General features: G+C 44.0%; 1 protein-coding gene across 1 annotated transcript in view; it reads left to right on the top strand.

Moving 5' to 3' along the window:
- LOC140741194 (uncharacterized) overlaps window positions 1-22839 on the top strand; it is a 43675-nt gene that overhangs the window by 10577 nt on the left and 10259 nt on the right. The window contains exons 2-5 of the mRNA XM_073071088.1: window positions 12418-12479; window positions 14910-15003; window positions 15965-16090; window positions 17231-17380. Coding sequence (XP_072927189.1) covers window positions 12418-12479; window positions 14910-15003; window positions 15965-16090; window positions 17231-17380 — 432 coding nt within the window. The remainder of the gene's footprint in view (window positions 1-12417; window positions 12480-14909; window positions 15004-15964; window positions 16091-17230; window positions 17381-22839) is intronic.

The following is a 22839-nucleotide window of genomic DNA, read 5'->3' as shown; positions in this document are numbered from 1 at the left end:
CCACATTTCCAACTGCGGTATATCCTAATGAATCCTCTCACAACCTTCCACAACTCTGCTAATTTTTCTGTTGTCTGCAGACCTGACAGATACAATTTCATCCAAATCATCCACCTCACAAGAGGTCTGAGCGTTGATCTTTGATATATTGACCTTCACCATAGAGGAAGGCAGTGTAATGTCATTACATCATTTCCTTCCTTCTGATTGCAATGCAACTCTACCTAACCACCTGATGTACCGATGTGTTCTGCTGCGTTGTATTAGGGATTTTATTGCTGTACTGCCACCCAGTGGCAATGTGCAATAATCACAGCTTGATGAATTAATTCTTCAAATTTATGAAGGCAGAATCATAGATGAACAGCTCAAAAAGGGGGCATTCAGCCCATTGTGTTCATGTTAGAAAAAAGTGGATTTTAATTCCAATTCTCAGCTCTCAACCCTTAGTCCTACAGGTTATAGCTAGACCCGAGTATTTCTAAAATACAATGAGGGTTTCTGCACCCCCACAACTCTTTCAGGCAGCGAATTCTAGAACTTCACTACTCATTGAGCAAAAACAAAATACTCATCTCCCCTCTAGTTTTTGTACCATTTAAATTTATGTCCCTTCATTACTGACCTTTGAAAGGAGAGAGAGGCACATCCTTAATGTCTACCTTGTCATTTTATACACCTCCATTCTCAGAATTTTGTTGCAGAACAAAATGCCCAGCCAAGGTAGACTCTTCTCCTGAGGAGGAATTTATTTAGCCAGAGAGTGGTGAATCTGTAGAATTCTTTGCCACATTTAAGACAGGGGTTGATAGATTTTGGATTGGCCAGGGCATGAAGGGATATGGGGAGAAGGCAAGAGATTGGGGCCAAAAGGAAAATTGGATCAGCCGTGATGAAATGACAGAGCAGACTCAATGGGCCAAATGGCCTAATTCTGCTCCATATCTTACGGTCTTATGACTACAATTCTATGTGTTGGCAATATCCTATGCACCCTTGCTCATCTTGTTACTCTTGACCAGAACTATACTATACTCTAACTGTGACCAAAATAGTGTATTGTACAATTCTCCCTGCTTTCTATCCTATGCCAGGGCAGATATTCCATAGGCCTTCTCTATATAACAGAAGTCTGTAAACATGAACTGCAAGACCCTTACATTCTACACTCATTGTGCATTATGCATTCCTTAACTATATTTGTTCTCTAAGTGTAGTACTTCCCCAGAATGAATTTCATCTGTCACTCGTATGCTCACAAAATCTATTCATAGATTCTTTCTGCAGCTCACAAGTTTCTTCCTCGTTATCAACCACACTACCGGTTTTGGTACCACTGACAAATTTCACAACCACAGCCCTAGATTTAAGTTCAAGTCACAGATGTTTACCATGAAAAGCAAGGGACTGAGCTCCAAGGCATTCAACAGCATACTTGCCTACAGTTACTAAAACTCTGACCACCACCCTTTGCTTTCTCCCACTGAGGCTACGTCCACACTAGACCGGATAAATCCCTAACCAAAGCTTTTTCTCTTCATTTTAACCCTACGTCCACACTGAAACGGTGTTTTCCTCCCCCGAAAACAGAGCTTTTCTAAAATGCCCTCCAGAGTGTGTAAATCTGAAAATGCCACTTGGCCGGAGCAGTGTGGACAGGGTAACCGGAGATTTCTAGAAACGCTGTCATGACGTGCCGGAACAGATGGCGGCAGTTCATTGTTTTCTTGAACGCAATCTAACAATTTCAGAACCGACGGCAATGAGACTGAAACCAGAAGAGTTAGAAATATACTCACGGCGAGATTCGACCCCAAACATGTAGTGCAGGCCTCAGAAGCATGTCTGCATCAGTGTTATCTTGTATTTCCATACAATGTTACATTAGGCTGTTACACATCTATTGTCAGAGAAGTACTTGCATAAATAGGTAAACCACCTTCATACGAGCAAGGACAGAAAACGGCAAAGTGAGTATACTTATTTATTCAGTAAGTTATGAGTCAAAGTTGAGTACATTTCTAACTCTTCTGGCTTCAGTCTCATTGCCGTCTTGCCCAAGCAGCATTTTCAAATTTACACACTCTGGAGGGCGTTTTAGAAAAGTTCCGTTTTCGGGGGAGAAAAACACCATTTCAGTGTGGATGGAGGGTCAAAACGAAGAGAAAAAGCTTTGGTTACAAATTTTTCCGGTCCAGTGTGGATGTAGCCTGAGACAATAAAAATTCAACTTTCCATTGGATCACATGGGTAATCTGCCATGTGGGTGCTTAATCAAAAGGCTTGCTATAATCTGTTGTTTACACCAGATGTGCTAACCTGAACCCTGAGTTATCTCCTCATTCAATTAGGCAGGTATGACCTTTCCTTAACAAATCCGTGATGTCTGTGTGGTTATCATCCCTTGAATTTTCCCTACAATTTCCCCACTACTGACATCTTCCCTGTAGTTTCTTGATCTATCTCTTTCTCTCTTTTTAAACAACAGCACCAATTTAGCAACTTGTAATCCTCTGATACCACACTTGGAGCAATGAGCAATGGAAAATGTTGGCAAAACACACAAAATGCTGGAGGAACTCAGCAGGCCAGGTAGCATCTATGGAAAAAAAGTACAGTTGCCATTTTGGGCCAAGACCCTTTGCCAGTCCCGCTGAAGGGTCTCAGCCTGAAACATTGACTGTACTTTTTTCCCCCATAGATGCAGCCTGGCCTGCAGGGTTCCTCCAGCATTTTGTGTGTGTTGCTTTGGATTTCCAGCACCTTCAGATTTTCTCTTGTTTGTGATTGGAAAATACTGGTTTCCTTAAAAGGCTGGAAAGGATTTTATCTGGGAAGATGCTGGGCCATATGACTTTTTTCTCTCTCTTGCAGTATTTCACATTCTTCCTCCTTTTCCATGAAGACGTGTAAAGTGTTCATTCAGATCTTTACATTCACTTTGCAGTTTTGATCTCTAAAAGAGCCCAGTCTTTCCTTTTATAATTCTTACCCATCCTGTATTTATCTTGTTTTTCTTTGATTTTCTCTTCCAGTACACCCTTTTTGCCCCGATGTCCCATTCATTCAGCTCTTGGTATCTGTTCTGCTTTATCCTGTTTTGTACATTCTTCAGTAGTGGTCTAGAGTTGAATTCTGCTTCCTTTTTATAATGGATTTGCATTTACTATGAAACCTCATTACTTTTTGACTGTCCTCCAATGCACTGATTTACCTACTGTAAATCTCCCAGACATCCACATCCCAAATGCAGTGCAAAATACTACCCCTGGAGCCAATCTGACTATACTATGCACTAATAGAGGAGGAATGAACAAATAAGAACAGAGAGAGAGTTACTTTCAAGACAGTCTACCTCACCCTAGCCAGATCTTGCCCAAGCCTGATGAGTCAAGGCCACTCTAAAGTCTGGCACACTCAAAAGCAATATGCCACTCCGCTTGCACCTGCATTACTTGTGTTCCCCCTTTCTAATGAATCTCTCTTGCTGATTGGTCACTCCTCAACTCAGAGAAACTGCCTTCAAAATCTTGATTGCTGTCCTGATTAAAAAGTAGCTCTTTTCACGCACCCCTGGTGTGGATTGTCCAACTCAATGTATTATAATACACTTTCATCAACAGATCAGGTCACCTTGAGTGCTTCGATTCCAAACCCTGGAGTAGTGAGGCAGAATTTGAGTCGATCACAACTCTGTTTGGCTTAACTTGTTCAGCCCATTGCAGACTAATGATAATGGCCATAAATTCTGTGGAATAGACAGAGAACCCATTGGTCAGCCTGATCCCCACCAGGGAGTACATATCCCAGAGCCCACCCAATTACCAACTGGGTCTTTAGAACCATCTGTGAAAATAGACAAAAAGAAAAGATACTGCTGCTGTAAATGACCAGACACCCTCTCACCATCCACAAGACCCTGTCTATACCCCAGTAACATCAAACCTATTCCCATAGCTAGAAATTTCCAGAGTGGAGCTCCTGGCCAGGCCACATTTGGGCTAATCCACAAATCCCCAACACCATACTCCCGCATATATTCCCTAATTACCTGCCCAAAACATTTACCAACTCTGCTAGTATATTCCCAGCAATCCATTAAAACTGAATATATCAAATGGGACACACCCACCTACAGAAGTCTAGAATGCAAGGCTCGTTTTTTCTCTCCACAGGTCAAGAGGCATCTCACCTAATTCAACCCCCAATGCATCTCTCGCTGTGGTCCAAAATGGTCCACTACCGATTCTATGTGCACGGGCCTGTAGAACATCCAGCCTCTATAAAACTGAATAAGCTGCCTCCCAATGGATCATACAACCATAATCCAGACAGGAGTGTATTAAGTGTGATGAGTTATCAATAGAACACACTAGAAGCTCTCCAGTCATACCCAGCCACACAGCACATAAAGTTAATGACCTGCTTTTATTTATCCTCCAAAATCTTTATGTGTCTCCAAGTCAGTCTTGCATCCAGCCGTAGCCCCAAATGTTTAAACACAGGAACCCTAAACAGCAAACCCTTTGCAGAGTAAGGTGAGTGTAATACGTTTTGACTTAGTAACAGAAAATTTAAAGCCCTAGTCCAAAGACCATTCTTCCATTGCTGATATGGCCCTTTTCAACAGAGTCCCATCATCAGCATATAAAGCCAAACCAAACCCAGGGCAAACACCATCAAAAATATCATTAATCATCAGATTAAACAATTTTGGATTAATGGCACTACTCTGGGGGGTCCATTATCCACCGAAAACTGATGACGCTTCTTCATCCACCCTCACTCTAAAGGACTGGCCAAACAAAATAGCCAATATCCAGTTGTAAAACCTTCTACCATTACCAAGCTTCCTAAGTTTAATTAAAAGCCCCTCCCTCCATAGTATATCATAAGCTTTTTCAATGTCCAAAAACCCTGCAACTACTGATTCTTTTACTGTAAAAACTTTCCAAATATAATTTCCCATTACTACAAGGGCATCATATGATGATCTCCCTTTATGAAACCCACATTGGTAGTGACTAAGTAATTCTCTCTTCTCTAAAGCAAACATCAGCCTTATTACATCATTTTACAGAGTGAAGAAATGAGAACAATAAGCCTGTAGCTATTTGGCAGTGTTGGATTCTTCCCAGGTTTAACCACAGACAAAACCACAGCTTTTTACCAGTCTCCTGGGAGCATTCCTGTTGTTTCCAGACCTTATCATAAAACATTTTCCCCAGTTTACCCTCTTAAAACACCATTTAGTACCAGAACACAAATTCTGACAGTGAACCTTGTCCCCTACAATACACAAGACTGGGAAATTATCACTCCCCATACAATCAGTTATCACACCAAAACCTAAAACATATGCTTTAAATTCCTGTCTGTTGGCTACCAGTCTTCTTGCATTCCAATGAAGAACTGCACGTTGATCAGAAAAGAAAATCTAATTTTTTAAGAATCAATATCTCACTGGATGCCTCACCTCCCACACTCCCTGCCTGCACAACCCCAATTGATGGTCTTCCTCCAGCCAAAGCCCGGTAGGTGTCTGTTATAACCCGACACCCATCAGATATAGAGGAATCAAATCTTTAAAGAAGGAGGACATCTCAGATGTTCTGGAATGGAAAGCCTCTAATGTGGCAGAGACGGAGGAACTGAGAGAAGGGATTAGCATATTTACGTGTGACAGGGTGAGAAGAGGTGTCAAGACAGCTGTAAGAGTCAGTAGGTTTATAGAAGATACTGTACCATTAGACAGTGTGTCTCCAGAGAACACAGAAAAAGAGCAAGGTCTTTATCTGTGAGTTCTTGGATTTTACTATGTAAAGCTACAATCCAACAGGTTCACCATAACATACTCTAACTGATCTACTGGAAGTTCTTGCAAACTGGGTTGTAGCAGAGATTAGCAGCAATGTGAAATACATGAAAGATGCAGACGGATAGGTTTCTTGTGATTAAAGGAATTGAGGGATATGAGGTTAGTGGTGAAAATGGTGTTGCAGGTAAGAGGCAATGAATAGCCTCCTACTTCTTTGCCTTGTATTGCATGCTCATAAATGACTGTGATGCTGATCCCCTTGGCAACAGTCTGTTTGCACATGTTACAGAACGTCACTGATCTCACTAAGAAACAAATGCAGTTTCAATCTTGGTCATCTGACAGCACGGTTCCATTGACTGCAGCTCAACATTTTATACAATCATTCCTACACAGTTCTGAACAAAATACCTCTGAACCTGGGCCTCTGTACCTCCCTCTGCAACTGGGTCCTCGACTTCCTAACCAGAAGATCACAATCTGTGCAGATTGGAAATAGTATCTCCACTTCACTGACAAACAACAATTGATGCACCTCAGGGATGTGTACTTAGCCCACTGCTCTACCCTCTCTACTCCCATGACTGTGTGGCTAGGTACAGCTTAAATGCCATCTATAAATTTTTTGACAAAACAACTATTGTTGGCAAAAACTTCAGATAGTGACAAGAGGGCATACAGGAGCGAGATATATCAGCTAGCTGAGTGGTGTCGTAGCAACAACCTTGCACTCAACGTCAATAAGGCCAAAGAACTAATTGCAGACTTCAGAAAGGGGAAGGTGAGGGAACACACACCAATCCTCATAGAGGGATCAGAAGTGGAGTGAGTGAGCAATTTCAAATTCCTGAGAGTCAATATCTCTGAGGACCTAACCTGGACCCAACATATCGATGCAGCTATAAAGAAGGCAAGACAGTGACCATAGTTCATTAGGAGTTTGAGGAGGTTTGGTATATCACAAAGCAAATTTCTACCGAGGTACCATGGGGAGCATTCTAGCTAGCTACATCACTGTCTGGTGTGGAGGGGCTACTGCACAGGATTGAAATAAGCTGCAGAGAGTTGTAAACTTAGTCAGCTCCATCATGGGCAGTAGCTTCTGTAGTATCCAGGACATCTTTAAGGAGCAATGCCTCAGAAAGGCAGCATCCATCATTAAGGACCCCCATCACCCAGGGCATGCCCTCTTCTCATTATTATACTTAATGTAACTCAGGTTTTCTCCTTCTATATTTATTTATCATGTATTTTATTGTACTGATGCCATGTAGTTAACAAATTTCATGACATATGCCAAACTTGAGCTGTTTTGTCTGGGGGGGGGGAGGCTGAGGGGAGATCTGATGGAGGTTTATAAGAATGTAAGAGCCACAGAGAGGGGAGAGACAGTTTGTTCAGAGTTGAAATGTCTAATACTGGAGGGCATGCACTTCAGGTGATGGGGTAAATTGAAAGGAAATGTGCAAAGTATGTTTTTTACACAGAGAGTGGTGGGGGCCTTGAATGTGCTGTCTTTGGTGGTCGTCGTTAGGTCGCATCTGGAATTTCCAGTTGGCGGGCAATTTCCCTCCGTGCTGCTCTGACATATTGGGAAATCATGTACTCAGCAGGTTACAGCAGTGGTTTGCCTTTGCCTTCTGCCGGGTGAGTTTAAACATAGAAATGTAGAAGACATACAGCACAATACAGGCCCTTCAGCCCACAAAGCTGTGCTGAACATGTCCCTACCTTAGAACTACCTAGGCTTACCCATAGCCCTCTATTTTCCGAAGCTCCATGTATCCATCCAGGAGTCTCTTAAAAGACCCTATCATTTCCGCCTCCACCACCGTCGCCAGCAGCAGCCCATTCCACACACTCACCACTCTCTGCGTAAAAAACTTACCCCTGATAACTCCTCTGTACTTACTTCCAAGCACCTTAAAACTGTGCCCTCTCATGTTAGCCATTTCAGCCCTGGGGAAAAGCCTCTGACTATCCACACGATCAATGCCTCTCATTATCTTGTACACCTCTATCAGCTCACCTGTCATCCTCCATCGCTCCAAGGAGAAAAGGCCGAGTTCACTCAACCTGTTCGCATAAGGCATGCTCCCCAATCCAGGGAACATCCTTGTAAATCTCCTCTGCACCCTTTCTATGGTTTCCACATCCTTCCTGTAGTGAGGTGACCAGAACTGAGCACAGTACTCCAAGTGGGGTCTGACCAGGGTCCTATATAGCTGCAACATTACCTCTCAGCTCTTAAACTCAATCCCATGATTGATGAGGCCAATGCACCGTATGCCTTCTTAACCACAGAGTCAACCTGCGTAGCAGCTTTGAGTGTCCTATGGACTCGGACCCCAAGATCCCTCTGATCCTCCACACTGCCAAGAGTCTTACCATTAATGCTATATTCTGCCATTATATTTGACCTACCAAAATTAACCACCTCACACTTATCTGGGTTGAACTCCATCTGTCACTTCTCAGCCCAGGTTTGCATCCTATCAATATCCCGTTTTAACATCTGGCAACCCTCCACACTATCCACAACACCCCCAACCTTTGTGTCATCAGCAAACTTACTAACCCATCCCTCCACTTCCTCATCCAGATCATTTATAAAAATCACAAAGAGTAGGGGGTCCCAGAACAGATCCCTGAGACACACCACTGGTCACCGGCCTCCATGCAGAATATGACCTGTCTACAACCACTCTTTGCCTTCTGTGGGCAAGCCAGTTCTGAATCCACAAAGCAAGGTTCCCTTGGATCCCATGCCTCCTTACTTTCTCAGTAAGCCTTGCATGGGGTACCTAATCAAATGCCTTGCTAACATCCATATACACTACATCTACGGCTCTACCTTCATCAGTGTGTTTAGTTACATCCTCAAAAAATTCAGTCAGGCTCGTAAGGCCTTTGACAAAGGCATACTGACTATTCCTAATCATATTATGCCTTTCCAAATGTTCATAAATCCTGCCTCTCAGGATCTTCTCCATCAACTTACCAACCACTGAAGTAAGACTCACTGGTCTATAATTTCCTGGGCTCTCTCTACTCCCTTTCTTGAATAAGGGAACAACATCTGCAACCCTCCAATCCTCTGGAACCTCTCCCGTCCTCAATAATGATGCAAAGATCATTGCCTGAGGGAGAGCCCAGCAATCTCCTTCCTCACTTCCCACAGTAGCCTGGGATACATCCCATCCGGTCCTGGTGATTTATCCAACTTGATGCTTTCCAAAAACTCCAGCACATCTTCTTCCTTCATATCTACACTCTCAAGCTTTTCTTTGCGACTTTGTTCACATGAGCTTTTAATTTAATACTATCTTTTATTTCCTTAGTTATCCAAGGCTGGCTCTCCCCACACTTACTGTCCTTACTTTTGACTGGAATATATTTTTGTTGAGCACTGTGAAAAATTCCTTTTAACACTGCTAAAAATAACTTTACTTATCTTGGTATCAAAATTACCAAATATTTTAACAACCTGTAGAAATATAACTTTCTTTCATTAATTGAGTACAGGCAACAAGCAATATCTAAATGGTCTCCTATGACATTATCATTAATTGGTCGTATTAATGCTGTATGTATTCCAAGCAATCCCCTCTTTTGTTCCCAAACTGTTCTTTGATAGAATAGACTCTAAAATTTTATCTTTCATTTGGAATAATAAAAATCCTAGACTGAGTAAATCTTTACTGCAGAAATTAAAAAAGTATGGTGGTATGGCTTTGCCAAATTTTAGAATGTATTTTTGGGCAATTAATATTTATTATATCTCTTTTTGGATTTATTTTTCAGACATACATGACTGTCCCTTATGGGTGCATTTGGAGAAAAACTTGGTGAAGGGGTATTCTTTGGCCTCTTTACTGGCAGTTCCTCTTCCATTTTTGCTTTCTAAGATTGGTAGTCGAGACCTTAAGCCTATTATAAAACATACTTTAAGAATTTTTTTTCAGTTTCGTAGATCCTTTGACTTTAATAATTTTGTTCTTTCCAGTAAAATCCATCTCAATTATTGTTTTAAACCATCAATTTCCGATCAGACCTTTTCAATTAGGAAAACCAAAGGAATAATAACTTTTTTAGATTTGTTTATGGGCAATTGTTTAATGTCTTTCACTCAGTTAGTGGATAAATATGACCTATCTAATGTCCACTTTTTTAGATATTTACAAATTGGGAATTTTCTATGTAGTTTACTTCGCGATTTTCCCTCAGCTTATTCAGAAACTTATTACCCCTCAACCATCAGGAAGGAGGCACAGGAGCCTCAGGACCCACAACACCAGGTTCAGGAACAGTTCTTACTCCTTAACCATCAGGAAGGAAGTACAGCAGCGTCAAGACCCACACCACCAGGAAGAGGAACACTTATTACCCCCTCAACAATCAGGATGGAGGTACAGGAGCCTCAGGACACACACCACCAGGTTCAGGAACAGTTATTAAACCTCAATCATCAGGAAGGAGATACAGGAGTGTCAAGACCCACACCACCAGGGTCAGGAACAGTTATTACCTCTCAACCATCAGGAAGGAGATACAGGAGTGTCAAGACCCACACCACCAGGGTCAGGAACAGTTATTACCTCTCAACCATCAGGAAGGAGGCACAGGAGCCTCATGTCCCACACCACTAGCAACAGGAACAATTATTACCCCCTCAACAATTAGGATGGAGGTTCAGGAGCCTCAGGACCCACACTACCATGTGCAGGAACAGTTATTACCTCTCAACAAACAGGAAGGAGACACAGGAGCCTCAGGTCCCACACTACCAGGTTCAGAAACTGTTATTACCCCCTCAACCATCAGGAAGGAGGTATAGGAGCCTCCGCACCCACACCAGCAGGTTCATGAATCCTTATTGCCACCTGAACCATCAGGGAGGAGAAACAGGAGCCACAGGTCCCACACCACCAGGTTCAGAACTGTTATTACCCCTCAACCATCAGGATGGAGGTACAGGAGCCTCAGGACACACACCACCAGATTCAGGAGCAGTTATTACCCCTCAACCATCAGGAAGATGGTACAGGAGTCTGAGGTCCAACAACACCAGATTCAGTAACATTTATTAACCCTCAGCCATCAGAAAGGAGGTATAGTAGCCTCAGGACCCACACCACCAGGGTCAGGAACAGTTATTACTCCTTCAACAATCAGGAAGGAGGTACAGGTCCCTCAGGGCACACACCACCAGGTTCAGGGACAGTTATTACCCCTCAACCATCAAGAAGGAGGTAGAAGATCTTCAGGATCTACTCCACCAGGTTCAGGAACAGTTATTACCCCTCAACCATCAGGAAGGAGGTACTGGAGCATCAGGGACCCACACCACCAGGTTCAGAAACTTATTACCACTTAACCATCGGGAAGGAGGTACAGGAGACTCAGGTCCCACATCACCAGGTTCAGGAACAGTTATTACCCCTCAACATTCGGGAAAGAAGCACAGGAGACTCAGGTCCCACATCACCAGGTTCAGGGACATTTATTAACCCTCAACCATCAGGAAGGAGGTATAGGAGCCTCAGGACCCACACCACCATTTTTCAGGAACAGTTATTACTCCTTGAACCATCAGGAAGGGGGTACAGGAGCCTCAGGACCCACACCAGCAGGTTCAGGAACAGTTTAAAGAGATCACCGCCTCTTGCAGTGGATGACCAGGACGTCTAAGTGCCTTGCCGTGCTCTTAGCGCTCCACCAACGCCTGCTAGCCTGCCTTCTTGACCGTTGAACCACTAATCGGTCTCCTCCGCTCTATCTGCCAGGGCCAGACTTCACACGTTGGGACAGGCAAATCCCCTACCTCACCGAGGGTCGAAGACCCGTCGGCTACCCTCACCTGGTTTGGCCTGTCTGCCGAGACGGTTTACCGGGGTGCGGCTGCTGCGCGTGTTACAGCTACTTGGAGCCGCAGGTGAAAGCTGAGCGCCAGGTGGGGACCAAAGGTGGACGAGCTGCCCTGAAAAAGGGCACGGCAGGCCCCTCACCAGAGGTGCTACCCCTCCCTAGACACCCCCCTTTTGGTGGTAGTGAAGCCAAACACTACAGGGGTATTCAGGGGGCTCTTAGATTGGCACATGGTTGTGCAGGAAATGGAAGAATGTGGACATTATGTAGGCAAAAGGGATTAGTGTAGTTGGGCAGTTAATTACTAATTTAATTAGTTTGGGATATTATTGTCACATGGTACCAAGCCACTACGTGCCCCATTTTTGGAAAAGTGTTGTTCCCACATCAGTCACCTCAAAACCCACAAAACTGGGGTGGAAGCAAGTGATCCTCAATTGCAAAGGACTACCTGAGAAGAAGATTGTTGATACAGTATGTTTACATTCGTATTAATCGTACTGCATCAATCAGTTCTGTCTAAATTTTTAAAACTAAGCACATAATCTATCATCTGGAAAAAAAAACCACTCTAGGTAAACCGCAGAGTTGAATATTAAAACTCAACAAGGACCAGACAGACAATCGAAAAGTTCCGCCCACTTCCCAACACACCAATAAAGGAGGTAGATTCGTTAGAAGCCACTTGCGAAACAAGACGCGAATAAAGTATATTTTGTTTTCCTGTTCAGGGCATTTCAACACCGGGATGTTCGCAAAGAAAGTATCTGCGTTACGGATGATTTTCCTGGGGGTTTGTATTATTTTATTAACGTTGTCTGTTGTTTTTTTAGAGTTTCATAACACAGCGGTTTGTGTTTAGATTTAATTGCAACAACAGTTTTTTGCTAAATTGAACACGGGTTTCCGAGTTCTTTTGGAGAATGCAGTCACATAAATTAAAACACTGTGATGTTACAGGTGTGTTGGCGGACGCTCATCAGCTGGCGAATATTTAGAGAGTCAGGGTGAAAGCAGATGACGGGGTTATATGAAAAAGTATAACTCAGGGCAAACATACTCGTTATCCTTCAGATTTTTCAGCGTACATGCTGCCCATGTGAACGTTCCGGAAATCTATTGCTCTCGGGTGGTTTCCGTCGGTCGTAGTCACTGGGAGTGGCCTCTCCAGAGCGCAAGCCCGGGCAGAGTTGATGGGGAGATCTGTCTGTTGCCGATGCAGTGGGACCCCCCTCTCCATGCTGATGATAGGTCCAAAGGAACGACGAAAGGCGATACAGTTTGGTGCCGGCAGCATCACAGGAGATGCCGTGCCGGTGCTGGGTACAGTAGTCAGCCGCCTTCGGGACTCCGACTCCGGATTTTTCCTCGGGGTTTACTCCCGAAGCCTTTCCCGTGAGCGGGTATAGCCGCAAGGCAGCGGAGGTTTGAAATCGGAGTTTTCCGTCTCCTAGATGAGCTACCATCCGTGGTTAACGAGCCCCATCTGCCCGGAATTACTGGTTTTAAGGTGCCAGTGGTCCGCCTTTGCCCTTTCTCCTGTCAGTGAGAACAGCTCTGCCGGGCGTAAGAACTATGCCGCACGTGAAGGCCAGGAGTTGGACTTGGTTGTCAGGCTGTTTGAGACGCACACCATTGTTTAGCAGTGGGAGCTAGACTACCCTTAGAGCCTCTACTTCACCGATATTGTACTTATAAACGAAAATGTAAATCCATAGCGAAAAGGGAGAGGGAAGAACGGGAAAGTTCCCGGAATTGGGTGGCCCTTTGCAACTGCAACAGGCATTCAAAAGTAGCTTCAATTTAATGTACAGTAGTTTAATGTTTATTAATTAATGCACAAAAGACCCGTCCGCACTCAGTACAGAGAGGCTGTTATAAGGGCAAGTGTTGGGTGGGTAGGGGCAAATGGGGTACTCACTCAACAGTGAGGTGTGTGGCTTGAAGCTACACCCTGATTGGCACGGCGAGCGTGACCATCGCTGGGGACTGACAGTATCTGTTCCATGTGTTGACAATCTCCCTCATCACCAGCAACACACATAAAATACCCGAGGAGCTCAGCAGGCTAGGCAGCATCTACGGAAACAAGTAAACAGTCGATGTTTTGGGCTGAGACCCTTTATCACCTTCTTGGTTGTGGTGGAAGCTGGTGTTGCCAGTCCCCAGCAATCTCCCCACTCACCCTGTTCCTCGTGTCTCAGTGCTGTGTGACTACACCCCTGGCCCCAACCACCCATCAGCAGTCCTCACAAGCAGTCTGTCCACAACAAGCCTTGAGATGACTCAGCACTGCAGAGCACAGTAGCAGGCGCAAACGGGTTGGACGGGGGTTCGCATCAGGTTCCTACCAAGGTGCCTCTTTGTATACAGCTCTGGCAGTTGATTCCATTAACCCTCATTTCTGGGAACACACCCTGAATGCTCAGTGGAGTTTAGAAGAATGGAAACATACTGGATTCTGAGAGGGTTTGAGAACTGCAGAGAGTTTTAAGCTTGAAGACCAGCTGGGAAAGTGGCACTGAAATGACGATTGGCTGTGATCTTACTGATTGGTGGAGCAGGTTCGAGGACCTGAATGGTCTCCTTTCAATTCTCTCTTAAGGGTCATAGAACACTACAGCACGGGAACAGGCCCTTTGGTCCATCTAGTCCATGCCGAACTATTATTTTGCCTAGTCCCATTGACATGCACCTGGACCATAGCCCTCCATATCTCTCTCATCCATGCTCTTGTCCAAATTTATCTTAAATGCTAAAATTGAACCCCCATCTACAACTTCTGCTGGCAGCACATTCTCACCAGGCTCCAAGTGAAGAATTTCCCTCTCATGTTCCCCTTAAATATTTCACCTTTCACCCTTAACCTATGTTGTTGTTAATGTTGTGAGGTGCAAGAAGACTGGGATTGTCTAGAGGATTTAAAGGGTGGGATATTGATCATTGTGTGTAGAAATTTACATTGGACCTCTTCTGAACCATCACTTTAAACAGGTGCATGTAATACAAGGGACATGGCTTTGATTATTATTGGGGGGGGGGGGTGAGGAGTGAAGGGTTAAACAGTGAGATATGAAAGGATCATTTCACAGAGTACCCTTAAAGTGAGCAGACAACCCGGTGAGCCAGGGGTGAGTGTCCAGTATCTGGCACTTGTGGTAACTGCACAGTTGAAATATCTGAATTTAAATCTAACTTCATTGTTCATTATTTTCCTTTGCAGATAATCTTCAGTATTCTGTTCAGGCACCTGAACAGTTCATGCAATATCGCAGAGTATGAATTTAAGGACATCTGTTGTCCAAAATGTGAACCAGGTAAACCTGAATTCTGCATGCTATTTGAAACAAAGAAGTGATGTTTTATGGATTTTGAAGCTGGAGTTCCTCAGTCTGAGAGCAGGATTAGGGAGGGCTGATTTATCAGTGATGTTCGGGATGTTGCAAAAATTGACCACATGTATTCACTACCTCTATTTACTCTAAAGCAGGGGTGTCAAACTCATTTTAGGTCATGGGCCGGATTGAGCAAAATGCAGCTTCATGTGGGCCGGATCAGTCGGACGCATGCGAGCGCAGCTTTCGTTGCCTCCGTTTTTTCAGCCTGCTCTCATGTGTCTCAGTCTCTGCTATAACTACAAAGTGTTTCACTTTACAAATTCCATTTCTTATGAAGAAGACTGCCGAACAAACACTAAAAACCCTGAAAACCTGGTACCTGAATAAACTCAGCATTAGCCATATCATACGCCATAGGCGCTTCGATTACTGGGGCCAGCTTTAATAGTAATTAGATATTAACTCGCGGGCCAAAGATAATTCCACCGCGGGCCGGATTTGGCCCACGGGCCTTGAGTTTGACATATATGCTCTAAAGCATTGGTGTTGGCCATTGACTATTTTGGCTTACTAATTCAGTGGCGATATGAGAGCCTCCCAATTGATCCTGCACTAGAAAACAGCTCCCTTTATTATGTTAAGGGTGCCCAGGTTTAGTGAATTGATGTCATGGACAAATGAATAAAAGAATCTTCTAAATTCAAGCCCAAATTGCAGGCCATCAATATCAAACTTTGGAGCTTATGATACTATTCTTGCCGGAGGCTCAAATGACTCCTGCTTTGTGCTCTTTATGAGGAACAGGCTGGCAGAGCAAAAGCTTTGAGAGACTTTCTCCATCATATACTCTCTCATTCCTGTCTTCATTTTTATTCCTCTAGCTTCTTTGGTTTTGAGTTCTTTTTGTGTGCCTTAATAGTTAACTCTCACTCTTGGCTAGGTTTATATGTTGAAGAACACTGCACAGAGTATGGTGGAACAATTTGTCATTCCTGCAATACTGGTACCTATCAAGACAGTTTAAATGCGGACGAGGACTGCCTTAAATGTACCATTTGTGGAGAAGGTGAGTCATCTAATAACTGTCTCCTGACCTGGCTGCAGTATTACAGAGAATGCTGGCACAACTAAGTTAAGTATAACAACTTAGAACAGTACAGCACAGAATGGGCCTTCCGGCCCACGATATTGTACCTTCTAATCTAACTTTTCCCTCTCATGATGCCCTCCAGTTTTCTTTCATCTATGTGCCTATCTAAGGGTCCCTTAACTGTCCCTAATGTATCTGCCTCTACCACCATCCCTGGCAGCATGTTTCAAGTACCAACCACTCAGTCAAAAAAAAAACCTCTGACATCCCTCTCTAAACTTTTTCCACTCACCTTAAAAGTATGTCCTCTGGTATTAGCTATTGCTGCTTTGGGGGAGGGGGAGAAAAAGGTGCTGGCCGTCCACTCCATCTATGCCCTCATAATCTTAAACACCTTTATCAAGTCACCACTTGTCCTCTGTCACTCCAAAGAGAAAAGCCCTAGCTTGCTCAACCTTTCCTTATAAGACATGGTTTCTAATCCAGGCAGCTTCCTGGTAAATCTCCTCTGCACCCTCTCTAAAGCTTCCACATCCTTCCTATAATGAGGCGACCAGAACTGAGCACGATGTAACTTGTGCAAAAGCAACGTGGGAGAAAACTATTAGTGTTTCTGCTAGGGGTGCTACAGAAACTTGGCTGTTGTACACTGAGTAGGAGACACCAAGGTACAACCTTGGGGCAATGGGTGCACCAATGTCAGGAGGGTTGACACGTTTATCGGCCTGTGCCTCACTTAAACCTCTGCTATTGGAACCCTGGCCTGATTTTAACAGGATGATTCTCTGTTCACACACATTCTTTCATTCTTGATTTGTCAAGACTTGTTTGACCCCAGTTCCAGTGCGACTAAATGTGCCAGCCATAGTCTGAACAATTCTGTCTAGAGATGGCATTTGCAATCCTAATGATGTTGCAAGGAGTTGAATTAGCATTTCTAAATCCACCCCTTAAAACAACAACCAGGGGCTGTGGCTCCATTCTTCTCCATAGCACTTGGCCCCTGCAGAAAAGACAGCCATTTAGTTGCTGGTTCATAAAGCTGTTAAATACAATTTAACAAAATAATATTGACTGCAAAATATAAACAGGTCATTGTTTTCCGGTCTGATACAGGAACATATGAAATCCTGGCTTGTTCTTCTACTCGGGACACAGTATGCGACTGCACAGAAGGATTCTACTGCACCAATATCACCAGGGACGGTTGTCGGGAATGTTTGAAACATAGGCACTGCCCGCCGGGACAGCAGGTGATCAGGAGAGGTAAGATGTTACCTACACTGTGTTGGACTTGCAGTGACTGGTTCTGAAAATATCCACAAGCTCTCTGATTCCAGTAATTCCATACATTCTTCCAGAGAATACAGCAGGAAATCTGATGTAATCTTTGGCCAGAATTAACCTGTGGAATTTTATCCAAGTGGTCTGGTGTTAAAATGACCACAAAAGAGCTCCCACAGTACTTGTTCTTCCAAACATCTTTCTCAAAATGATCTCTCCCCATATTGAGGTTCCTCCCTTTGCTCTCCCATACCCAAGGCACTTACCTCTGCCTTCTCTCCCACACTGAGGCATCCCCTCACCCTCCCTCCCACTCTCACCTCTACTTTGTGTTCTCAAAATTATTCACTACCCTTTTTCCTATTTTCTACCCATCATAGGTAATAACACTTTCCACAAAATGGATACATTTGACATAATCAGTGTTAGTGTTAAACTCTGCATGGTTTTTCTGAGTGGGAGAGGAGCAAGGTCTTCTAACAACACACACAAAATGTAAGAGGAACTCAGCAGATCAGGCAGAATCTGTGGGAAAGAATAAGCAGTTGGCATTTCGAGCTGAGGCCCTTCTTCAGGACTGAGAAGGAAGGGGGAAGATGCCAGAATAAAAAGGTGGAAGGGAAGAAGGATAGCTGGAAGGTGATAGGTGAAGCCAGGTGGGTGGGCTGGAGGAGAAGGAATCTGATAGGAGAGGAGAGTGGACCACAGGAGAAAGAAAAGGAGGAGGGGACCCAGGGGAAGTGATAGACAGGTGAGAAGAGGTAAAGTCCAGAGTGGGGAAAGAGGAGAGGGAGAGGGATTTTTTTTAACAGGAAGGTAAAGTCAACATTCATGCCATCAGGTTGGAGACTACCCAGATAGAATACAAGGTGTTGCTCTTCCACCCTGAGGGTGGCCTCAACTTGGCACAAGTGAGACCATGGACCGACATGTTGGGATCGGAATGGGAATCAGAATTAAAATGTTTGGCCACTGGGAAGTTCCACTTTTGGTGGATAGAGTGGAGGTGCTCAAAGAAATAGTCCCCCAATTTACAACAGATCTCACCAATGTAGAGGAGGCCACATTTGGAGCACCAGGCGCAATAGGTGACCCTAGCAGATTCACGGGCGAAATGTTGCCTCACCTGGAAGGACTGTTTGGGGCCCTGAATTGAGATAAGGGGGGAGGTGTAGAGGCAGGTGTAGCTGTTTGCAGGGATAAATGCTTGGAGAGAGATTTATGGGGAGGGATGAATGGACAAAGGAAAAGCGGAGGGAGCAATCCCTGCAGAGAATGAATAGGGTGGGTGGTGGTAAAGATATGTTTACTCTTTGGATCCCTTTGGAGATGGCAGAGGTTGCAGCGGCTAATGTGTTGGATGCGGAGGCTGATGGGGTAATAGGTAAGGTCAAGAGGAACTCTATCAATATTAAGGCGGCAGGAAGATGAGCTGAGCGCGGATGTTTGGAAAATGGAGGAGATGCGGGTGAGGGCAGCATTAATAGTAGAGGGAGGGAAACCTCATTCTATGAAAGAGGATGTCTCTGATGTCCTGGAATGGAAAGCCGCGTCCTGGGGACAGGTATGGTGAAGGAACTGAGAAAAGGCGATAGCATTTTTACAGGAATTAGACCATAATACCATCAGATATAGGAGTACATTAGCCCATTTGGTCCATTGAGTCTGCTCTGCCATTTCATCATCTGCCATATCTTTGCCCATTCTCTTAGTCTGTGTAAGTCCTTCTGTAGCCCCTCTGTTTCTTCAAAGCTATTTTCCCCCTCCACCTTTCTTCATATTGTCTGCAAACTTTGCAATAAAGCCTTCGATTCTGTCATCTAAGTATAACATACTTTTGACATTTAAATTAAAAAGGAGTGGTCCCAACACAGTGAAACACCACTAATCACCAGCAGCCAACCAGAAAAGGCTCCCATATTTCCCACTCTTTGCCTCCTGCCAATCAGCCAATGCTTTATACATGCTAGTATCTTTCCTGTAATACCATGGGCTCTTAACTTGTTAAGCAGCCTCATGTGTGGCACCTTGTCAAAGAGCTTTTGAAAATCCAAGAACACAACATCCTCCAATTCTCTTTTGTCTATCCAGCTTGTTATTTCTTCAAAAAAGTCCACCAGATTTGTCAGGCAAGATTTTCCCTTGAGGAAACCATACTGACTTTGGCCTATTTTATCAAGTGCCTCCAAATACCCTGAGTCCTCATCCTTAACAATCGACTCCAATATCTTCCCAACCACTGAGTCAGACTAACTACCCTTTAGTTTCCTTTCTTCTGCCTCTCTCCCTTCTTGAAGAGTGGAGTGACATTTGCAATTTTACAGTCTTCTGGAAACATTCCAGAATATAGTGATTATTGAAAGATCATTACTAATGCCTCTACAATCTCTTCAGCCATCTCTTTCAGAACCTTGGGGTGTAGTCCACCTGGTCCAGGTGACTTGTCTACCTTTAGATCTTTCCGTTTCCTAAGAACCTTCTCCCTAGTAATGGAAACTTCATACACTTCATGACCCCTGACACTTTTGAACTTTCACCATACTGCTGCTGTTTTCCACAGTGAAGACTGGTGCAAAATACTTATTCAGTGCGTCCGCCATTTACTTATCCCCCATTACTAACTCTCCAGCATCGTTTTCCAGGGGTCTGATATCAACTCTCACTTCTCTTTTACATTTTATGTATTTGAAGAAACTTTTGGTATCCTCTTTAACTTTATTGGCTAGCTTATTTTCATATTCCATTTTTCCTTAATGAGTTTTTTTAGTTGCATTAGCTTCCCAATCCTCTAATTAACCACTAATTTTTACTCTATTATATGCCCTCACTTGGCTTTGACTTTTCTTGTCAGCCACGGTTGCGTCATCTTGCCTTTAGAATACTTCATCCTCCTTTGGGATGTATATATCCTGTGCCTTCTGAATTGCTTCCAGAAATTCCAGCCATTGCTGCTATGCCATCATCCCGGCCAGCGTTCTTTTCTGATCAATTCTGGCCAACTCCTCTCCCATGCCTCTGTAATTCCCTTTACTCCATTGTAATGCTGATACATCTGATCTTACCTTCTCCTTCTCAAATTTCAGGGTGAATTTGATCATTTTATGATCACTCCCCCAAGGGTTCTTTTACCTTAAGCTCTCTAATCAAAATCGGTTCACTGCATAAGACCCAATACAGAATAGCTGATCCCTTAGTGGGCTCGACCACGAACTGTTCTAAAATGCCAGCTCGTAGGCATTCTAGAAATTTCCTCTCTTGGAATCCAGCACCAACCTGATTTCCCCAATCTACCTGCATATTGAAATCCCCCATGACTATGTTACATTGCCCTTTTGATAGATAGATAGATACTTTATTCATCCCCATGGGGAAATTCAACTTTTTTTCCAATGTCCCATACACTTGTTGTAGCAAAACTAATTACATACAATACTTAACTCAGTAAAAAATATGATATGCATCTAAATCACTATCTCAAAAAGCATTAATAACAGCTTTTAAAAAGTTCTTAAGTCCTGGCGGTTGAATTGTAAAGCCTAATGGCATTGGGGAGTATTGACCTCTTCATCCTGTCTGAGGAGCATTGCATCGATAGTAACCTGTCGCTGAAACTGCTTCTCTGTCTCTGGATGGTGCTATGTAGAGGATGTAGGCATGCATTTTCTATCTCCCATTGTAAATTGTAGACCATATCCTTACTACTGTTTGGGGATCTGTATACAGCTCCCATCAGAATATTTTACCCTTGCAGTTCCTTAGCTCTATCCATAATGATTCCGGGGACAGCGACTCAAGCCCAGCGGCCTCTCCGACGGAGGCGACTCGAACCGAGAGGCCCCTCCGAGGGCGGCGACTCGAACCGAGAGGCCCCTCCGAGGGCGGCGACTCGAACCGAGAGGCCCCTCCGAGGAGAGTGACCACTTGCTCTCCTCCACGTAGGTTCTATGGACTGTCATATGCAGATTACCTGCTCAGAATATGAATTGAGGGATAAATGTTGGCTGATGTGCTAGGGAGATCTATGCGACGTAAGAGCATAAAGATGAGAGATTCTGCAGTTGCTGGAAGTCTTGAGTAACAGACACAAAGTGCTGGAGGAACTCAGCAGATCAGGCAGCATCCAAGGAGAGGAATGAAGAATTGTTGTTTCGGCTGAGTCTCTTCATTGGGATTGGAAAGGAAGGGGGGAGGGAGAAGCCAGAATAAGAAAGTGGGGGAGAGGGAGGAGAAAGTTGGGGAGAAAGGTGATCAAACCAGAAGGTGATTGGTGAAGCAAGGTAAGAGGGAAGGTAGGTATTTGAGGAATGGTAGGATAAAGTGAGAAGCTGGAAGGTGATTGTTCAAAAAGATAAAGGGCTGAAGAATAATGAATCTGATAAGAATGGTCCATGGGAGAAAGTGACACCAGAGGAAGGGGTAAGAGGGGAGCTAGAAAGGGAAATGAAAGAGAGGAGCGGGGGTAGGGGGAAGAAGTTACTGGATGTCAGTGAAATCAATGTTTATGCTGTCAGGTTGGAGGCTACCCAGATGGAATATCTGGGTAGCCCCTCCAACTTGAAAGTGGCCTCATCGTGGCTATAGAGGAGGCTTCAAGAGTGTTACATTCCCTTTGTATTGCTGTGGTGTGTCAGCCCACATGATTCTGCTCAAATCTCTGGAATGGGATTTGAACCCATATCTGATTTAGGAGTCAGAGTAGCCACCACTGGAACAGGTATGGAGCAGGCTAGGTTCCTTGGGATTTACAGTACATTTATGAAAACCTCAGCCTACTGGCCTTGAATGTAAAGATATTCAGTAGTCCAGAAATGTAAAAGCAAAAGGTAAGGCACATGGTCATTTTGATCACAGCCCTTGCAAATACATCACTCCTTTTGGTGACCTGGCCCTCAGTTAAAGAAATAATACATGCATTTCTCCAGTGCCTTTTAAGAACATTAGTGTTTCATATCATAGAACACTACAGCCCATCCAGACTGTGCCAAACTTTTATGTTGCCTAGTCCCAGAGCCCTCCATACCCCTCCCATCTATGTACCTATCCAAATTTTTCTTAAATGGTGAAATCAATCCTGCATCCACCACTTCCACTAGCAGCTCATTTCAGTCTCACCACCCTCTAACTGAAGTTCCCTCTTATGTTCCCCTTAAATATGTCACCTTTCACTGTAAACCCATGACCTCTAGTTCTAGTTTCACCCAATCACTGGAAAAAGCCTGCTTGCATTTACTCTATCTATACCCCTCATAATTTAGTATGCTTCTATAAAATCTCTCGTCAGTGTCACATTGTCCAAAGAATAAAATCTTTCCCTATGACTCAGGTTCTCAAGCCCCAGCAACATCCTGATAAATTTTCTCTGCACTCTTTCAATCTTATTGATATCTTTCCTCTAGGTAGATGACCAGAGCTGATTCAAAACGATTTCTAGCCAGTGAGAT

The sequence above is a fragment of the Hemitrygon akajei genome, chromosome 18 (assembly GCF_048418815.1).
Source record: "Hemitrygon akajei chromosome 18, sHemAka1.3, whole genome shotgun sequence".
Classification (NCBI taxonomy): Eukaryota; Metazoa; Chordata; class Chondrichthyes; order Myliobatiformes; family Dasyatidae; genus Hemitrygon; species Hemitrygon akajei.
Note: the sequence above shows the minus strand (reverse complement) of the source record. Positions and strands in the feature narration are given on the sequence as shown.